This window comes from Triturus cristatus, chromosome 7 (assembly GCF_964204655.1).
Source record: "Triturus cristatus chromosome 7, aTriCri1.1, whole genome shotgun sequence".
In the NCBI taxonomy this organism is placed as follows: Eukaryota; Metazoa; Chordata; class Amphibia; order Caudata; family Salamandridae; genus Triturus; species Triturus cristatus.
In genome coordinates, this window is record NC_140590.1 from 814,078,446 (window position 1) to 814,099,762 (window position 21,317).

The following is a 21,317-nucleotide window of genomic DNA, read 5'->3' on the forward strand; positions in this document are numbered from 1 at the left end:
ACAAAACTCAGTTCTCTCACTCTAGCAGGAACATTAATCACAAGAATTACCATGACATTTTTATTGCTGCCTGAAAGCAGGATGCACAAGGAACTCTGGAGCAGGTGCTTTTAAATTCTAGTTATTTCTGAACACCATCCCTGAAGTCAGTACCACCCGCCAGGTCAGCACCCGGTGCAGCCACTGCGGTCACACCGCCCTAAAGTCGACCCTGGTTTTTACTGATAAAATACAGTGAACAAATAATAATGTGTGGAAATTGTGTTTGAGCAAATATTAATCATTTACGCATCACCAAGTAAAGTATTTTGATTTGTTTGGTACCTATTAAAATCTTTGTTTCACTTCAGAAATACAAAAACGCGCTTTTTATGCTTTCCTCACAGCTGATATATTCTGAAAAATTTGTACTGTTCATTTATAGGTATTTACATTCTGTTGTGTGTTACAAAAAAAATGGCATCCTATGATCTTTCCCTTCACAACTTCAAAATAGTCACATAGTTCACTTTACAAATTCCTTTCACTTTGCAGTCCTAGAAACAAAAGTAAACACCAATCTCCATGTTGGTAAAATAAGCAGCACTTTATTGAAAGACATAGCGTGACACTTCACCTTTGTCTTTAAATGTACAAAAATGTGACAAGATAATATGTAAACACAAAATTAAAAGGCATCTTTATTGCTCTTGCAACATCGAACTGCAGCATGGTTATTTTGGGGGGGTTCTGCAACAAACCCTGCACCTCTATTTCCAGAACCCTCTGATCCTGGAATAGCAAAACATTTACAAAGACGAAAGGGATGTTCCATAGTAATGGGAAGCCATAATGACTACAAATGTGGTTAGAGGCTCTAATGGTTTCTGGTCATTGCTAGGAAAATCAAAAACCCAGCTTTTATCTGTTGGAGCCCAGTCCTAGTGTAGAAGGAATTTGTATCTGAATGACATTATTTCCCCTCCAATTCTTGTTTCAAGGAAATTGAGAATGATCAATATGGTGACAAGATTACTTTCAGACATGTCAGCCAAGTTCACCAAAATATTGCGGGGTCTATACCATGTCAAATGAGCTACGCCAAAGCCAGGTGCCTCGTGGGGCTCAATGGGCCCACATTCTAATAGAAAAGATGTTCATATACTCCGAATGCCCAGAACCACACATAAATCATTAATTTATTCATTTTTACAGCATCAGCCCCCAAGACCGAGACACCCACCCAAGGTGCCATAGCTGAAAAGTTCCAACCAATGCAGAGAAAAAGATCAGTTCTCTTTATCCAGCCTTTCTGACAATCACACCAATAGATATTGCAGAATGTCCCTATGTGTGAGGCTGCCTCTTTGCGTTTTAAGACCAATTGTGACATAATTCATGGGCTGGCCCCTTAAAATCCAACGTGGATCCGGTCTGAAAATGTAGGGTTCTAATTAACCTAGACAATGTGTAATGGCATTGCTTCATCACATGAAGAAATGTATACCGGCAGCTAACCTTCACGTCAATGGACATGGATCTACTTTCCAGGTAAAACCGAGGTCCAAGCTTTCATTATATATATATATTTATATCGCACCCAATATATGTTAGGGGTGTGCGAAATTGCATAATTTACTTTTGAATGGAAATTTCTGCGAAAGTAAGTGTAACTGTGAAATGCAAGTCAGTCATTTAACGCTATATCTTATCGCAAAGTGCATCCTGGTGTCAAATTTTTTTATGCCAAGATGCATTTCATAATAAAAAAAATAAACGAAAAACGCATTTACCAGGAACTGCAGCTGCTTGCATTCTGACTGTTTGAGCTGTTCCCGCACTATTGTGCTACAATTTTGTCATTACATTGTGTAATGGCGTAATTTCAGGAATTTTGCATAACACGTGCAATGCAAAATTCCCGAAATTATGCACATCCCTAATACATAGATGGGAATGATGGCTCAACAGACCCCTGCATCTGTTTCAGAAATTTCAGTTTTAACTAATGTTCATAGGTTTGAATTTTGGTGGGTCCATTCAGCCTTTCATCCTTCCAAGGTTGATATAATGTGAACCATTTAGTTGTTATTCTGCACCACAGTGCTCTCGGAGTGAAATTGTGCTTGGTAAATGCATGTTATGAGAATTTGCAGTCATACCATCCATACAATACAACAGAAATCAAGGAAAGCAAAGAACGCTTTAATAGGCTGCAGTCCTTTGCAGTCTGTCTCTATATATGGAGCTCATCGATTGAGTATCATTGGTGATGTATCCTGCTTTCTGGGGCATGAGCGCAGTTTTCCGTTTCTGATCATGTTTGATTTTTATGAGTGCTCTGAAGAGGCCTAATGATTGTGTAAGTGCTATAAACACATAACGTTGAAAATAACGTCTAAATGTAAATGTTCCTATTGTGAAGTCACACAACATTTTCCCACATATTATGGGGTAGCTCATCTTTCAAGTGACACGAGGTGACCAGATTCTAAAGCAATATGGCGGTAGGCTTGATAGTTATGTTGAAAAAGATCTGCTTTCTGTAAGTATAGGGCATGTGTGTTTTTGACGTGAGACAGTGACTGCTAACTGTCTGATGAATGCCAACGATGGGCTTCAATTGGAACTAAACATGCATCCCTCCTCCAGCCATAGACAATGCTCATGCACCTATGAACATGCTCAAGTTCTATCAGAGAAGAAGGCAGTGTTTAGTAATAGTGAAAAGAGCCTGGGGGTGAAAGGGATATATTTTGCCTTCCTGAACGGTCCCAGCCCACTTCACCCTCTTCAGCTCATAATGTAGATAGACGGCATCATCTCCAGAAAACAAGACAAGATTTAACAAGCCCACTTGCATGCAGTAATGTTGGGGCCCTAGTGATCGCCAACCCCTGGCACCTTTCCGCGCAACTCTGACAAAGTTGTATTTTGAAACTAATCAGAGATAGGCAGAGAGACTGGAACACGCTGAGCCAGGTTAAAAAACTGATGTAAACTACATACACCTACGCATTGAGAAGATCTTTTACTGTGTACCTATTTCACCACACACGGAGGCCAAGGCCGGGGAAATTAATGATTTGAACAAATTTCCTTTAATGTGCCTATTTTCTGTAATCCTCTTTGTGCAGGTTCTGAATTGCAGACACTCTGTTTGCTTAGGGCTATAAAACGTGTCAATTTTGAAAACATTGAGCTTTATTTCTGTACATAGACAACATGTTCCGTGTAAACTTCTATCTTACTTCAGCTGCAAAGCAAAATCAGGGGACTTTAGTGTTTAATTCACTTTGCTAACATTGCTGCACCAGTGTCTTTCTGTTTGGAGTTTGGACCCGCAGAAAAAAGACTCTGAGTGGTCATACCATCCTCTAGGCAACACATAAGAATACAGATATATTTTTATATGCGACACCTCTGTGTGCATAAATTGGCTTTGTGAATTAGCTCCTAGGTTTGCGTTGGACCACCTGACTACTCATGAGCATAGGTTTAACCTTACGAGTCCAGGGGTAAGCCTGAGCATGAAATTCCGCTCCGCTCACGGAGTTTGCAGCGTTGTTCCCACTCCGCGCTCCGTGTAGAGCACGGAGTTTCAAAAAACGCTGTGTAGCGGCGTGGAGCTTTTCCTCTCCCGCAGCTCACTAACGTTAAGTTGGCGAGTGCAAGCGAGGAAAATCGTACTCCAGACCACCTCCCGGTGATATTTCCTCAACACAAGCGGTCGCAGATGGTCGCTACCGCTCAAGTTGAGAAACCTTCCGCTCTTGTTGAGGCAGCTGCCGCTTGAGTGGAACATCTACGCAAGTGGCAAAAAGAAATAGCAGGTGGTGCTGATTGTGCTAATTTTACAGCGTGGAACAAACACCTAGCGCTCAAAGTCAGCACAAGCAGCGCAACATATCGCACTCCGTCACTTGCGGAACTCCGCAAACTCCGCCCAGGCCTATAAAGGGGACAGGCGGAAATGTATTTGTTTATAGTGCAACACAGATTAGAAAGAAAGAGCAAGTCAGCACTATATGTAATAAGATACAGCACTGCTGCTCTCTTCCCCAGTATTGGCGCTTCTTCAGGCTGCCTGTCACCAGTCTCAAACCTTACTCTAAAGAGCAAAGATGTCTGTGATGTCTAGTGTAGGTTTTGTATTGAAAGAGTTCCCTTCTAATTCAAACTATTGTGCTTAGATATCCTTTAGAACGTTTCCCACATTGCATGTGTGCTGTACAGTGCAGCACAAAGGCAATGTGTCAAAAGTTAGGAAATACATAAACAATTCTACTCCCTAGTGCCTGCCTCAAGGAGCTGTGTTTTTTGTGTGCAAAGCCCGGTCTAACATTATTAGTACACAGGGCCTTGCGGCAAAAAACAATGGTGGCAGTGGTGGGTCGCCCATCTAACACCCACGAGTCTTCACCTAGTGCAAAGTAGCACAAAGTAACGCACAACACAATTTGATTCATTTTTAGGGCTACTTTCCATCAAATACATTATCAACAATTTGCACCAGTTTGCTTCTCTTTTTGTGACTTTGCACCAGCACATAGTGCTGCTAAATCTGCCCCAAGATGCTTTGTGAATCAGTTTTATATGTGGACATTTGAAATATAATTGTACTCGCAATGTGTGGTTACAATCTTTAACATTTCTTTCTATACAGACTGTTCAGTCATGGTTGAGTTGTACATTCTTCCCGATATTCAAAAAGGGTTGTGCAAAACTGCCGGCTCATGCATTATTTATTCATTTAACAGTCTTACATTGGACTCCTGCCCCCAAAAAATAGTAGAGTGAGTAGTGGAGTGTGTGTTTTTAATTGAAATGCATATTTCACACTGTTACAGTACAACAGGGAACATAGATATTAATCTAATATTAATCCAATAGGAGAGGTGGAGAGTGATAAACACAGAGCTAGAAAATCGATCGGACTGAAATGATTTGCAGGTCATTAGGAGTCGATCAATCAATTAGTTCTTCGCTTACCTCCATCATCAACTGTGGGCTACAATGAAAAATATGAAACTTCAAAATTCTCGGGATTAATAGCAATTATTTTCTAAAAGTTATGAATAAAGGTTCATCTTCAGGTAGGTTAATCAAACTTACTGAGAATTTCTTATGGGCAAAGTGAGAGAATATGCTTGCTTGTGTTTCAAATTCACAACAATACATGTTTCTCTCACCGTGTGGAGAAAATGGCAACTCTAGAAAGACTGTGACATTACTTCTGGGTGTTTATCACTCTTACCCATATACACGAATAGTTGGTGTCCTTGAAAGCTGGAACTTGGGGTAAGTAGTAACTTTGCTACGGTCATTAGAGGCTAAGCTATGGAGGGCCAAACACAAAAACATCAAGGGAACATAGTGGAACGTATGCCCGCTGTTGGTGGGCCTTCTCCAGGTACCTCAGTTAAAGCTCTTAGGAGAGTCCCAGGTCCTTCTTCTATTAAATATGTACTCATAGAGAACTTCAAAGTTCACGCCTTCGCTTTATCTCCTTATTTTGTCCCAGGTTCGCATTGTTCAGGGCATGCACACCTACTAGTTATGTGCTCAGCATGTTTGAATTGTTGGTTATCATAACAATCTGATTTTAATGAGCATCTATAAGAAAAATTTAAAAGTGTTTAAATACATTGTCTTTGTTTCAACACTGCAAGACTATAATGTATTAGAAAGGCATGCAAGTATTTTCAGTTGGCTGTGGTCATCGAAATATATGGAAAATATTTTTACGGTCATAAGTATGGTTGTTGATTACACTATATCTCAAAGGTATCTTTTAGGGGGAACGTTTCAAGAGTATTGTTTTTTAATTTGCATGCATGAAGTATCACATACCTTAATTGATACTACCTCTCGTAGGTGAATGGATGGCGTTTACTCACCAGCAGTAGCTATATATATTGCTTGGAGATATGAACCTCCTTCTAAGCAAGGCCGGCCACGATGGGCAAAGATTGCTGCCGGCAATGTAGTCCCACGGGACTTTGGCCATCACCAATTGATGACAGCATGTGGATAGGACCTCATTTGCATTCAGTCTCTCCAGGCAAATGAAATCCCACCTACTGACAGCAACAAATTCTGAATTGGCATTATGACCCACAGGTGGCAGATGTGACAGTGCCAAGCTTTAGAATGGCTTTTTTCGACTAATGAGACCTGTGACTTACTGAGGGGATTCAGAGAAACCTCTGTTATCCCCGTGAACTGGCCAACGAGAGTCCCTGAAGTTGGGTAGCAACGGACATCCACCATTTGCCATCAGAGACATTTCCACCCACATTGGACAGTTGGCCAGAAACAGCTGGGCATGTGGGACAAGGGCCTTCTCAGTCCTTTTCCAGCCACTGAAAATGTCCCACTGACCTTAGGGCCAGTAAATTATAAACTAAGGCCCATTAATTAGTTTAGGTTTTCCTGAATCTAAATAAGTGCATTTTTAATATTTGAAGCTGTATTAAAGAAGGCAGGTGTGGGTTTATGACGCATAAAAAACAGTGTTGTAATTTCAGGTAAAACAAACAAAATTTCGAGCATTTTAAACGCATTTGGAATTAAGAGGGTTTAATTGATAGTGATTGCTGACCTTAGCAATGGGTGGGTCTTCCTGTTGTAGTTACATTTTTTCTATAAAAAAAGTTTTTGCATTCGAATGAAGTGGTTATAAAGCTTATTTTAAGTTTATTTATGGAGTATATTGTTTTTTTTTGTCTATTTTGAACAGTTATATTTCAAGAATAATTGAAAACAAATATATTGATAAGTATGGAGCGGTGTCCGACAGGTTAAAAATGAGGTGCATTGGGAGAACCGTATGCATTCAAGGAAAATGAGCCTGTGCTGCAGATCAGGCTTGTGTGTGCAATTGCACAACTGCTTGTGGGTTTGAGTCGTGAAAATCCAAGAGATGCTGTCAGGGAAGGGGAAACAGCAATTACAACGACGGCCGAACCACGCGTTACCTTTGCAACGTGGTCGGAATAACGAATGCCTCTTATCCTCGCCTTCGTTTACCTCGAATGTCATTACAACAACAAGTTTCAGGTAAAGCGGCATTGGACTTTAAAGTCCAACGTTTTCCCTACTGTTGTGCGGACTGGAGTTGGAATAGTAAATTATACTGTTCCAAAGCCCAGAGCTTTCCCCAAGGCAAGTCGTTGTAAAGACTTGAGTGGTAAAGGAATGCGTGGTTAAGACCAATTCATTGTTCCGACCGTGTTGTGAACTAACGTATGGTTTAGGCATGCGTGGTTGTGTCTTATAACCTCAGGGAAGTGTTGAGTAAGCCTGGGCAAAGCACAACGCTATGCTCGCGTAGTTTGCGCTACTTCGCACTACGCGAATTGCACATAGCACAGTGCAAACACGCGTAGCGTAGTGCAGCGGTCATTTTTTGCTTGCTCGCGGTCCTCAACGTCAAGTTGGCGACCGCAAGCAAGCAAAATGACATCCCAGCGAGTCTTTTTCCTCGTTCGCGATCAGCAACATCAAGTTGCCGATCGCAAGCGTGGAAAATAAACCTCCCAGCGAAATTCCAACGCGGGGAGGTCAGGTTTCTCATTGTGAGTGGTCACGGATGCTCGCGACCGCTCGCGATGAGAAACTACCAGTCCGCGTTGAGAAAGCTGCAGCTCGAGTAAAAATCTACTCGAGCGGCAGAAAACTACAGCTCGCACTGTGCAAGATGCCGTTTTCAATGATTGCACAGTGCCAGATGCTTGTCCGCACCGTGCAATCATTGAAAACGGCATCTTGCACAGTGCGAACAGGGTACTACGCAGTTCGCGAAGTGCTACGCGTAGCTCGCGTAGTGCGAAGTGCACTTTGCGTAGCTACGCGTAGCGCTACTTCGCGAACTACGCCCAGGGTTAGTGATGAGGATCATCAGTGGAGTTCTGCGTGTGCTGTACTTGGAGTAGCAGGGTTGCTTAATGCCAGGTTTGAGGGGTGTGCAATCACTGATGTAATTTATCAGTAGAGGGTGTGATTAACTGCTGAGAAGGAATGTTGATATCTCATGGGGGACCTAGAATGTCCCTCCTTTAGAAGCGGCAGGGAAGTGAATGAGGTGAAGCTGACGGTGGCTGTGGATGAAGGACTCATCTGAATAAACCTACAACTGCTTACTGATAATCTTGGTGTGAAGTCTTGTACACATTCACAATGGGCTCCTTGACAACCTATAACAGAAGTTTATTGTTTCCCAGCTCAGTGGCATTCACTTTAGTTAGTGTTTGTGAATTATTGAATAACAGGAGGCCCTGCAGTAAATGTTTTCAATGCTTTGCAGGGGTCCTGTGGGTTCAATAGTGCAATAATATGGTGTATGGCTGGGTTATGGAACACTTGCAGATGTTCTTAAGAGTGCCATAGCCTCACTTAGCACATGGAAGGACATTAAATAAATGGGGGAAGAAGAGGCACTGCCTCTGCTACTTCAGCTGTGTGGCCGGCTTGTACAATCTAGAACTACCAGCCATGTCACCCCCTATCGGGTTGTCACATTGGGTAAATAAAAAATACTGAGGGGAGGCCCAACGCGACGACAAAAAAAGAGCGGCCCCTTTGACTTCCACTGGCGGGTGCTCAATGCAATAGTTTTCCTGATGGTGTGGTGGATTCAGTGGTAGCGTCACCATCAGGAAAATCACATACCTCATAGTCTAAATGAGGGAGAAGTATTGAAAGGTGAGTGGACGGGACAACTGCCAGTTTCTAGCAAACATCTGATTACCACCAGCCTCTAAATGAGGCGCAAGTCTCTGCTTTTTCTTTCAGGGGCTCATAGTATCTTATTCCAGGGCTCATGGTACTATCTTCAAACTCCTACAAAGCCATACCAAATTCTCACCAAATGTAAAGATATCAAAAGTGTATGGCTTTGAGAAGGGCTTTAAGTGGGATGAAAAAACTGTGGGGGGGGGTCTCTCAAAGGGGCGTGGTCGATATAATTAAGGGCGTGGCTTAAAAACTGCTAAACTACAAATCTGTGCTTACCATAGTGTGCCGCTCACTGGTATTTTGCTGCTTCTGTCTTTCCATCCAGACATATAATACAAGTAAGATTCAATAGGTTTGTCTGGGCAAGATTCGTTTCATCTGATTTTTTCTGGAAGAAATTCCGATTCTGCACTAGTTTATCAAAAGGTGTATATCAGTTTATTTGCACTCTATTCGTAGGAGTGGGTGAAAGGAAAAAAGGAAGAAAAAAACACAGCCAACACGTGTTTCGCCCCCTTACACGGCCATCCGGCCTGGGGCTTCCTCAGGGCTGTACATACATAGTTTTGTAAAAGGGAATATAGTAACAATCGGTTAATGTCGTGAACATGTAAAAGGAAGGTGGTGAGGGTAAGTGGGTCGGTGTTTTGGGAAGAGAAGAGGAAAAGGAAAGAGAAAGAGAAAGAAAAAAAGAGAAAAAGGTTAGGAGGGGAGGACGCACAATTGACAAACGTGTGTTAGTATTGGGATGGTCAATATGCGAGGGATGATAATTAGGGTGGCAGAGGTATGAGTAGGTGGTCGGATAAAGAGTTGTAAGAGAAAGAAGAGTGAGCGAGAAGTGGAAGTACCACGGTTTAGAAAGGTGAGTTGGGGATCGGGAGGAGGTGGGGTTAAAGATAGTAGAAATAGTGATATTTCAATTGAGCATATACAAATATTCGAATCATGTTAAATAACATACATTTGCATTGTATTGTGTAAAATACACAAAGATTTCACGGATGGTTGCATGATACATTATTATAGTGTAAAACGTCATACCAACATTTAGCACAAAGTCACGTGATCAAGGTAGGTCACAGTGGAAGTGGGTAGCAAATAGTGAGCGGAAGAAATATGGGGCGATTTCACGCATGGTTGCCAGACACATAATTGTGAAACATAATCAAAGCCCAAGCAACATCATTGAAGAAGGGTAAATGTTATACGGTCAGAGCATACGTGAGAAGACGAGAATTGGTATATAAACACGATTTGGGTGAGAGTATAAATATGCGCGCGTAAGCAAATCTAAGTAACGAAAGGTTCGTAAAAAGGGCCAAAGCATTCAACGTATCGCATGGGAATATTTAGTAGGTTTTTTGCAATACGGTAGAGCATGTGTATTTGTCATAGTGAAAACAAATACGAAGGTAGTAAGGACAGAGCATAGATTTTAACATTGTGCAAAATAATACAATCAGGTAGAAGTATGGAGAGATAAAGGAAATTGATATTTACAGTGGTATATTGTTGGGCATCCGGTGCAGCGGGGTCCCAAGTAATAGAGGAGAAAAGGAAGTGACAGTTAATATATAAATCTTATGTGTCGATTGGCAAAGAGGTGAACCATGCTGTGTTTGTGATAGTCATAGAAAAAACGTATTAAGTGGCAAATGGGCAAGCTAATAAAGTTTACTAGTGGGTTTCGTTGATGTCCCCTCGGCCCTTGATTGATTACATATGAGCACTCTTTCCTAATTCATCGCCGCCGCGTCATCTTAGAACATAGCCCACTTATAAGTAATGCGGCGTTTTAACGAGTGACACCGCTCCTGAAATTATGCTCATTACAGACCTTAGCCACACCCGCAACTAGGTTGATCACGTATGAGCACACTCATAAACCACCGTCGCTACAATACGTAATGAATCTAACATCAACGAAACCCACTTGAAAACTTTATTAGCTTGCCCATTTGCGACTTAATACGTTTTTTCTATGACTATCACAAACACGGCATGGTTCACCTCTTTGCCAATCGACACATAAGATTTATATATTAACTGTGGCTTCCTTTTCTCCTCTATTACTTGGGACCCCGCTGCACCGTATGCCCAACAATATACCACTGTAAATATCAATTTCCTTTATCTCTCCATACTTCTACCTGATTGTATTATTTTGCACAATGTTAAAATCTATGCTCTGTCCTTACTACCTTCGTATTTGTTTTCACTATGACAAATACACATGCTCTACCTTATTGCCAAAAAACCTACCAAATATTCCCATGCGATACGTTGAATGCTTTAGCCCTTTTTACGAACCTTTCGTTACTTAGATTTGCTTACGCGCGCATATTTATACTCTCACCCAAATCGTGTTTATATACCAATTCTCGTCTTCTCACGTATGCTCTGACCGTATAACATTTACCCTTCTTCAATGATGTTGCTTGGGCTTTGATTATGTTTCACAATTATGTGTCTGGCAACCATGCGTGAAATCGCCCCATATTTCTTCCGCTCACTATTTGCTACCCACTTCCACTGTGACCTACCTTGATCGCGTGACTTTGTGCTAAATGTTGGCATGACGTTTTACACTATAATAATGTATCATGCAACCATCCGTGAAATCTTTGTGCATTTTACACAATACAATGCAAATGTATGTTATTTAACATGATTCGAATATTTGTATATGCTCAATTGAAATATCACTATTTCTACTATCTTTAACCCCACCTCCTCCCGATCCCCAACTCACCGTTCTAAACCGTGGTACTTCCACTTCTCGCTCACTCTCCTTTCTCTTACAACTCTTTATCCGACCACCTACTCATACCTCTCCCACCCTAATTATCATCCCTCGCATATTGACCATCCCAATACTAACACACCTTTGTCAATTGTGCGTCCTCCCCTCCTAACCTTTTTCTCTTTTTTTCTTTCTCTTTCCTTTTCCTCTTCTCTTCCCAAAACCCCGACCCACTTGCCCTCCCCACCTTCCTTTTACATGTTCACGACATTAACCGATTGTTACTATATTCCCTTTTACAAAACTATGTATGTACAGCCCTGAGGAAGCCCCAGGCCGGATGGCCGTGTAAGGGGGCGAAACACGTGTTGGCTGTGTTTTTTTCTTCCTTTTTTCCTTTCACCCACTGTAGTGTCCTGAGAGATGGGGCACGAGGGCACGAGGGCACTAGGACCTCGGAGGAGGTCAGAGTGCCGGACAGGTCACCGGACACCAGTTCCGGTCAGGGGGGAAACACACACACACACAGGAAGCAGGGGACGAGGCAGGACGTGCAGCATGCTGGCTGCACATCACATACAATAAAGAATCGACAACTTACTTGGTGTCGCTGTGATTACTGTGACCGACGCGACAACTGGCGACGAGGCGGGATCGAAATCCACGCGTCGCGGCGACTGTCGGAGCCCACCCGGTCGCGGAAAGAAGATCGGAGCCAGGAGCCCACCCTGGTCCGAAGTACCCAGCAAGAAAAGAACATCGTTGCGGGAGCCCACCCCGGCGCTGCTAAGAGAAGTAAGAGCAGCGCGAGACTGAAACTGATCAAGCAACTGAAGGAAAGATTAAAATCCCTCTCGCGCGTGAGTTTCAACGAACTCTCGCGAGAGGTGGCAGCCATTTTGAAGTCAGGCGAATTGAGCCAATCAGCGTCCAAGATAGACGGCGGCCATTTTGAAAGGTCAGGCAAAGTCCCGAACAGCGCGAAATCGCGCGAGAGTGCAGCGGCCATTTTGAAGTCAGGCAATTTGGGCCAATAGCAGCACAGGAAGGCCGGGAGGCCATTTTAAGGTCAGGCAAAAAGGAAAATTGACAAAAAAAGGTCTAAATAAAAGAGAAACGACAAGAAAAAGGTGCCAAAGAAGGAAAATAGCACCAGAGGGACAAGAAGGAAGTAAAAAGGAACTAATAAATAAATTAGCAAAATAACAGAAAGGAAGGATATGGGTGACGAAGAGACAAGGAGCACACAAGCTGTGTTCCGCAGGCCACTGCCATTCAACATATCGGAACCGCAAGCAGGCATCAGATGGGAGAGATGGCTACGACAATTTGAACGATACATGCGCGCAACGGACGTCGTAGAGAGCAAACAACTAGATTTGCTGGTCAACCTTGCGGGAGACGAAATAGAAGACTTAATGATGACACTACCGAGTGAAAAAACGGCAGATTATAAAGGCGCGAAAGCGTGCCTCACGGAGAAATTCGACCCCCAACGCAACATTGATTTCGAAAGATACACGTTCCACACAGCATGCCAGCAACCAGAAGAGAGCATGGACGACTTCGCGACAAGGTTGCGGAAGTTGGTGACGTACTGCGAATTTGATAAGTTTGACAATGAAGAAGCAATAGGAACGCGCCTCATCGTAGGGTGTTTGTCAGTAGAGTTCAGAGCACGCATCCTAAAGGAACCAACGACACTTGAAAAAATACTGACGATGGCCCGCACAGAAGCACGGGCCACGGACCATGCCAAACAGATACAAATTGGCAAAGAAAAAGGAACAGCGATGGCGCATCGGATGACGGAATATTTCAAAAGGAACGACAACAGGGAGCAACAACATCCCAGGAAACAAGCGGTCACATGTTACAGATGCGGCCTTGACTTCCCACACGTTGGCACCTGCCCAGCAATGGGCCAGAAATGCAGAAAATGCAACGGGAACAACCACTTCGCAAGCACCTGCATGAGCCGGCAATTTAGGAATGAGAGGGGACGAACAGCTAGACCAAGGACAACAGGCACCAGGCATGCCAGACACATGGAGACAGAAGAGAGAGGATCGTCGGATGAGTCGGACGGACAGACGACGGCTGGGAGAGAAGCACGGCTATACCTCATGTCCGACACACCAAAGGAAGGAAGACAGCAGGAACACATCCAGCTGGTGGAGAAAGAGCAAATAAAAAAGACGGCCACAGTAGACATCGACGTCGGGCGCCACAGAACAAAATTTGTGCTAGACAGTGGTGCCACATGCAACATAATGTGCATGTCAGAATACATGAAGATGAGAACAAAGCCAAAGTTATCGCCATCAAAAGTAGATGTGTTCACGTGGGGTTCAAAGACACCCGTAGAAAACATGGGCAAGTTCACTGAAACATTAACATATCAGGACATGACATATCAAGAAGAAATACACGTCCTGAAAGGGGACATCCCTGCACCCTGCCTGCTGAGCAACGTCACGGCACAAGTCATGGGGCTGTTGGCTATGACATATCACATGACAGAAAAAGAGAACATACTGCAAGAATACCCAGAAATACTGCAAGGACTGGGGAAGCTAAAAGACAAACAGGTTACCCTACACATAAACGAAGCAGTGAGACCAGTGGCACAGCATCACAGGAGAGTGCCAATTCACCTACAACCGCAAGTGGAAGAAGAAATAAACAACTTACTGCAGCAAGACATAATTGAGCCTGCAGATGGGCCGACACCGTGGGTATCACCGATTGTGGCAGTCCCGAAGAAAAATACGTCCAAAATACGGATCTGTGTGGACATGAGAATACCGAACACTGCAATATCGAGGGAACGTCATCCAGGACTTCATCTGAACGACATGATCAGCCGGTTGACAGGGGCGTGCCGATTCTCAAAGCTAGATCTGTGCAAAGGGTATCACCAACTAGAGCTGGACCAACAATCAAGGTACATAACGACATTCTCCACCCACCTAGGACTATTCAGGTACAAACGGCTCAGTTTTGGTATCTCGTCAGCGGCCGAAATATTTCAGGAGACAATAAGACAGGTGATACGACCAGTACATAACAGTTTCAACTACAGCGACGACATCCTAGTGTTTGGGAAATCGGATGGAGAACATGATAGTGCCCTAAGACAAGTGTGCAAACAACTAAAGCAGGCTGGATTAACACTGAATGGAGAAAAGTGCGAGCTAGGGAGGAGAGAGCTGATCTTCTTCGGACACATATTCTCGGAAAAAGGGATGAGGCCTGATCCCAGCAAAGTGGAGACGCTGAAGAATACAAAGCCACCGTCAGATGTGGCAGAAATAAGATCATTCCTAGGCCTGGCAAGCTACTGTGCCAGATACATACAAGACTTTGCCACGGTGAGCACGCCGCTGAGAGAACTAACGAAACAAGGCCAGAAATTTGTCTGGTCTCAACAATGCAATGAATCGTTCAAAGAGATCAGGAAGGCCGTGATGACTGTGGAGCACCTCGCATACTTCGACCCGCTGCTCTGCACCGAGCTGACGGTCGATGCCAGCCCAGTGGGTTTAGGTGCAATATTAGCACAACACCTGCCGGGAAAGGAGTCACCAAGGAAGATTGTCTCATACGCCAGCAAAAGCCTGACAGACATTGAGAAGGCGTACTCTCAGCCGGAAAAAGAAAGCTTGGCGGTGGTATGGGCATGCGAGCATTACCACATGTTTGTGTACGGGAAGCCGTTCACCATCATCACAGACCACCAAGCACTAGTAACAATTTACGGCAACCCAGCAGCAAAGATGCCGCCCCGCATCGAGCGCTGGGGCATCCGATTAATGGATTACGATTTCAAAATTGTCCACAAACCAGGGAAAGAACATAATCCAGCAGACTACATGTCGCGACATCCCCTGCCGCACGCTGAAAACAAGGCCTCAATGGCAGAGGAATACTTGAACTTCGTGTTAAAGCAAAGCACGCCGGCACCGGTAACTCTAACTGAAATAGAGAGAGAAACGGCAAAAGATGACACTCTTCGAGCGGCCAGAGAAACGATGAGACAGCAAAGGTGGAGGCACGTAAATAACAACTGCGCTTGGAAGGCAGGAGTAAAGAAGGAGGAGATGCTGGCTCTACAGAAAATAAGCGGGGAACTGTCGGAGACCAACAGTGGAATTGTAATGCGGGGCACCAGGATAGTCATTCCAAGCTCACTACGACGACAAGTGGTCAACATTGCACACGAGTCACACAGAGGCATAGTAGCGACAAAGAAGTTGCTGAGAGAAAAAGTGTGGTTCCCTGGATTAGATCGTCTAGTAGAAGATACTATTGCGGCCTGTCACCTCTGTCAAACGACAGGTCCACCTGCAAGACAAGAACCACTACAGATGTCGGAACTGCCAAGGGCTGTATGGACAACAATGGCGGCCGATTTCTATGGACCTCTAGACGCGGGAACGTACCTACTGGTCATCATAGACGAATACTCCAGATTCCCCATTGTGAGATCGGTCTCCTCAACGTCAGCAGCCGCAACATTACCGGTTCTGGACGACATATTTGCAGCATGGGGCTCGCCAGAGACACTGAAAACGGATAATGGTCCTCCGTTCTCAGGAGAGGAATTTCGAAGGTTCATGGCCTACCTTGGAATACAGCACAGAAAGATAACACCACTATGGCCGCAAGCAAATGGCATGGTCGAAAGGTTCATGGGAAATATCAAGAAGGCAGTTCAGAGGGCGAAGTTGTCACAGATTTCCCTGGGCCAAGCACTATGCCAAATACTGAGAGACTACAGAAACACGCCTCATGGGTCTACAGGGAAATGCCCGGCGGAGCTAGTACTAGGGAGGACAAGCAGAACGAGGCTGCCGCAGGTAGAAGGACTGACAGCACCAGGGCACGACAGCGTGGCAGCAAAAGATGAGGCGGCCAAGAAAAAAATGAAGGAATATGCTGACGGAAGGCGACATGCCATCAAATCACACCTCCATGAAGGAGATACTGTTGTGGTACGACAGAGGCAACAACGGAAGTCGGACAGTACATTCGCCCAAGACCCGCTGACGATAACAAAGGTAAAAGGAACAATGGTAACAGCAGAGTCCGACAGCCGACGAATAACAAGGAACAGCTCCCATTTCAAAGGCCTAAAAGAAGAAAAGGACGAAGAGCAAGTGACAGGCATCGAAGAGACAACAAAAAGGGAGAGCCAAGAAGCAGGTACAGAAGAAGCCGCCAGGCCAAAGGAGGGCCAAGGACTTGTGACGAGGCCGAGGAGAGACATTGTGAGACCAAAGAGACTAATAGAAGAAATGTGAGCTGCCACCCGAGGCAGCATCTCGCGAATAACATCTATCGACATTTCACATTTGCAACAGACTATGCGAAAGAAAGCGTCCCATTTCTGATTACCAACGAATGCTACTGTTGTAACTTTTTGTGACAAAAGGGGGAGATGTAGTGTCCTGAGAGATGGGGCACGAGGGCACTAGGACCTCGGAGGAGGTCAGAGTGCCGGACAGGTCACCGGACACCAGTTCCGGTCAGGGGGGAAACACACACACACACAGGAAGCAGGGGACGAGGCAGGACGTGCAGCATGCTGGCTGCACATCACATACAATAAAGAATCGACAACTTACTTGGTGTCGCTGTGATTACTGTGACCGACGCGACGCGACACCCACTCTTACGAATAGAGTGCAAATAAACTGATATACACCTTTTGATAAACCAGTGCAGAATCGGAATTTCTTCCAGAAAAAATCAGATGAAACGAATCTTGCCCAGACAAACCTATTGAATCTTGCTTAAACTAGGGGGCTAGGGGTCTTTCCCCCTGTCAAGGGCAAGAACCATAAAAAGAAGAATCTACGCTTAATATCCGGCTAGTAAGGGATTGGGACCTCTTTACCCCTCACTTCCAAAAACCATATAATACCAGTAACATTCCACCTACAACAAGCCAGGACTATAGGCTTTGTCAATGGTTGTTAGATGCATAAGATAAATAAGCAACAATTATGGCTTCGTTGTATAGAATACTGAAAATGCTTCAGTTCTGAAATGGTGAGACTGTAAAGTACTCTAACAAGCCTCTTTTAAGGTTACATCGGAGGCAGTGAAGGGTGGCACTGCTGCAGAGTTAAGATTTGTTTTTCGCCCTGATGCTGAGGGCAAAAGCGGAGAGCCTGTTAGGGGCCAGTCTTGGCACCTGCTTTTAGGAACTCACCGGCAGGACCCGGCCCACTCAAAGCCGCGGGCTTTGAGGAGCTGCGCGTATCTGTAACTCCCATATCAATAACGGAGACCCAGGCCTCTACTATATCGATCTCCTAACGAATGGACTTTGGGGAGCAACTTCAGAAGAAGGACAGGTGAGGGGGATAAGCCCCGCTGTCGAGGGACTCTTCTCTTCAAAGTACCCCCACCACGAAGCTGCAACGCGTATATCTACGCGGGTTGTTTTGCACGGTGGGCCTAATACAGGGAGTAATGCTTAGGGTTATGGGTACTGAGCGGTTATGCGCACCTGGCCTGTCAAGCACAAAAAGTCGAAAAAAATGAATTCCCGACCTGGAAGCCCACGAGTATTGCATCATCTGAACCGCACGAATCACACATCAAACAAGTCCACTAAGGGACCTGTGTCCCAGATAAAAAGCTGGCGCTGTGAGAAGCAGGCCGGGCACGGAGGAGCGCCATGGCGGACCAGCCCCCCCCCTCCCCCCCCCGGAGTGGGGGCACCACAGACACCAGGGCTGAAGAGATGCATCAGCGGAAACTGGCTGACAGATCAAGCGACGGCTACTGTTCTCTACCCCGGCGAGCCTGGCGACTGCCCGCAGAAAGTTCGAGAATGTGCCCTGCTGGCACCCGTGAGGGCAGTGCTCTGCGCCCCCCGGAGCCTGTCCGCTGTTTGCCTCCGTTAATGTGGCTGGGGGGTTCTTACCGCTCGCACACAGTGGCGCGCCCCACTGTTTGTTCTACGCGAGGATGAGGCGTCATGTAGAGGTTCTTTTAAGAGAAAGCTACTGGCGCGACAAGCCAGGAAACTAGAAAAGTAACTCTAAGGAAAGAGGGGCAGTGAAAGGACGCCCGTGGTGCGTGTTCGAATTATTGTGCATTTCATAAATATCCCCATCATTTCCATCTTTCCGAGTGTGATTTGCAGGGCCGGCCCGGGATAGAAAATAAGCCCCGAGCATCAAATTACATTTGGGAGAGCTCATCAGACTGGCAGTAACGGACCGTTTGGAATGTGAAGGACGGGCTTCATGCGGTATTCTCTAGTAGTTGAAACAGTTTTAATATTGTTTAATTTCCTAGAAATGCACTTATGAGCCATTCAGTGAACAGTAAGAAACATCTATTTACCCACTACCATGTCATGAGCAATCACCAAACACGAGAGTTTCAGAATGCCATTTTGTATGATGAGGGCAGCTTGGCATGGAAAACCTACAGTAAAACCATTCACTAGATGGATACTGTGTGGCACGTGGTGCACAAAGGGGACTTACATTTGACCTCTTTGATTCAACAGGGGCAATATAATTGCCCATCCTACCGCCATATTCCCACTCACCATTCCAATCCCCCTATACTGAAATGTATCATCCTTCCCTTCATTGCCTTTCACCCTATTTTCTACCACCCTTGCACTTCTCCTCAACACCTCAGTATCTGTCCTTGCCTTTTCCATCTCACCAATCATGCCAACCAGATCTCCATTCACCTCGACTGTATATCTGTTAATCTAATGGCAACCTCCCCCAAAGATCCTTTTCGCAGCAGAGATCACCCCTCTGTTTCTCCACTAGGCTGCCATGTTTCCACACAACTCCCCATATCTTAAATGACTTCCTATAGTAACAGTCACCCACCTGATCAGCGCTTGCTCTCCGTCTCTGCTAGCCTCCTCCATAACATTAGCCCGGCCCTCAGTATCGCCTGTCGCCTCAGACTACCTCTTGCTGCCCAAATCTCCTCTCAGCCCTCCTTAGTTCTGCATATTCTCCCGCATCCCATATGCGATAAACTATCTTCACAAAACTAGTGTGCATCTTCCACTCACACATTCTGCATCTCCTGCCTGCCACATACTCCATCTCTCATCAGCACACCCCCATACCCGTCACCTCACGCATCTTCACTTAACCCTCCCTATCTTCAGACCTCGCGTCACCCTGCTCCACTCATGCCTTCATGTGCTCACATTTCTTCCCGCCACCAGAGAAGCACTCACTTTTGCACCTCTCTACCTACCTCTACCACGCGACATCACCTGCACTCACTCTTCAGTATTTCGCTCACTGCCCAGGATCACACATCACCCATGCACCCATGCCTGTCTCCGCTGACTTCATCGGTATCAGTATTTCCCCTCAGTGTCTCCATCCAAATCACCCCTCACCCCTCAAGGTCACCACTCCCCTCCGTATCTCCAACCACAATTCCATACTTTCACTTAACCCTATAAATAAAATGTAAATACTCTCACATCTCCTCTCATTTCATCGTATCTGCACTGATCTTTCCCGCACCCCCACTCAAGTTCTGACCCCCACTGAAGCCTCACATTTCCACTTCCCTCTGAATAACTTCACGCGCCCCTGCCCTCACCCTTTTCACCATTCGCTGTCGAGTCACCCCTTTGTATCGAATCCGACATCTCTGTATCTCAACTGAACCCACGCGTATCGACAGTTGTTCTCTGTATATACTCATTTCATCCACACGATCACTCACCTTCACTCATTTCATCCGAATTAGCTCTAGTCGCCCTAGTCATGGCTCCATTGCCATCATTCACATTTCCACTCAGCCCCTCCAAACCCCAGCTCTCTCCTACCTTCCTCCTCTCGCTTTCCGCGCATTGCCCCTAACCTCAACTTGATTTCAATGATTTACTTCCCTCCTTCACACCTCCATATTTGCATTCACCCTCAATATCTAGACTCCCTTTTTCTCCATTCACGCTTTCCATAGCTGCACATCTTCGCTCTCCCGTCATACCCCCCTCACTCACTCCTCTTAGCACCAGTTCAGCTCACCGCTCCTTCGCATATCTGCCCCTTACCATGCCCTTACCCTCGCCCCCTGGTTACACCCACCGCCCCCTCGACCCGGGTCCTCTCAGATGAGGGAAGGTGCAGGTCTTCTGCCCCAGGCTCACCTGTTGCTGGTCAGGCTGTGCCTGCGCGAGGGCAGACAGCAGCACGGGCAGCAGGCACAGAGCCCTGGCTCTCCCTGCCGCCATCATGGTGATGGGGGGAGGGGCCCGCGCACGGTGCTTCTCTCCTGTGGCGGTGACAGTCCCTCTCGTTAGCCTCGGGCTCTGCCTCTCCAGCTCCCGTCGCGGATGCCTCGTACGCTCTGACACCTTCCAGCTCAGTGACAGGGAAATAACAGGGGAGACGCAGCCAATCAGAGGAGGGCAGGAATTTGAGGAATGATGTCAACTTAACCCACCACCTCCTGGTCTAAAACAGTCCTAGTTGTGTAAGTTATCGCGCTAGTGTCAGGGTTCAAGGACAGGCATGACAGAGTGTGCGGAAGAGAACACGCCGTGCCATTTATTGACCTGTGTGGAGCCCCGAGTCCTGTGCCCGAGTCACTGTTAGTGATAGCAGTGGTGGCCGGCAGTCCGGGCGATGTCAGTACTCCAAACAAAGAATGTGTCACATGAGGGGGGGTGGGGGCGGTCTGCACGGGAGCAGGTGGATGACGTGCTTGTCCCATCGCGAAACCCAAAAGGGTGCTTCAATTTAGATTCAATTCAAATTTTTGGGCCGATGGCCGGATAGCTGTAGAGGAGATGGGCTGTGGACTACCCCCTCGGCCGTCACCTACCCAGCCGGAC

The 21,317-nt window shown here is 45.7% G+C and overlaps 1 protein-coding gene across 1 annotated transcript in view; it reads right to left on the minus strand.

Moving 5' to 3' along the window:
- GPX3 (glutathione peroxidase 3) overlaps positions 1-21,088 on the minus strand; it is a 42,965-nt gene extending 21,877 nt beyond the window's left edge. Inside the window, exon 1 of the mRNA XM_085617693.1 lies at positions 20,631-21,088. Coding sequence (XP_085473819.1) covers positions 20,631-20,717 — 87 coding nt within the window. The 5' untranslated portion in view covers positions 20,718-21,088. The remainder of the gene's footprint in view (positions 1-20,630) is intronic.
- Positions 21,089-21,317: the final 229 nt, after the last annotated feature.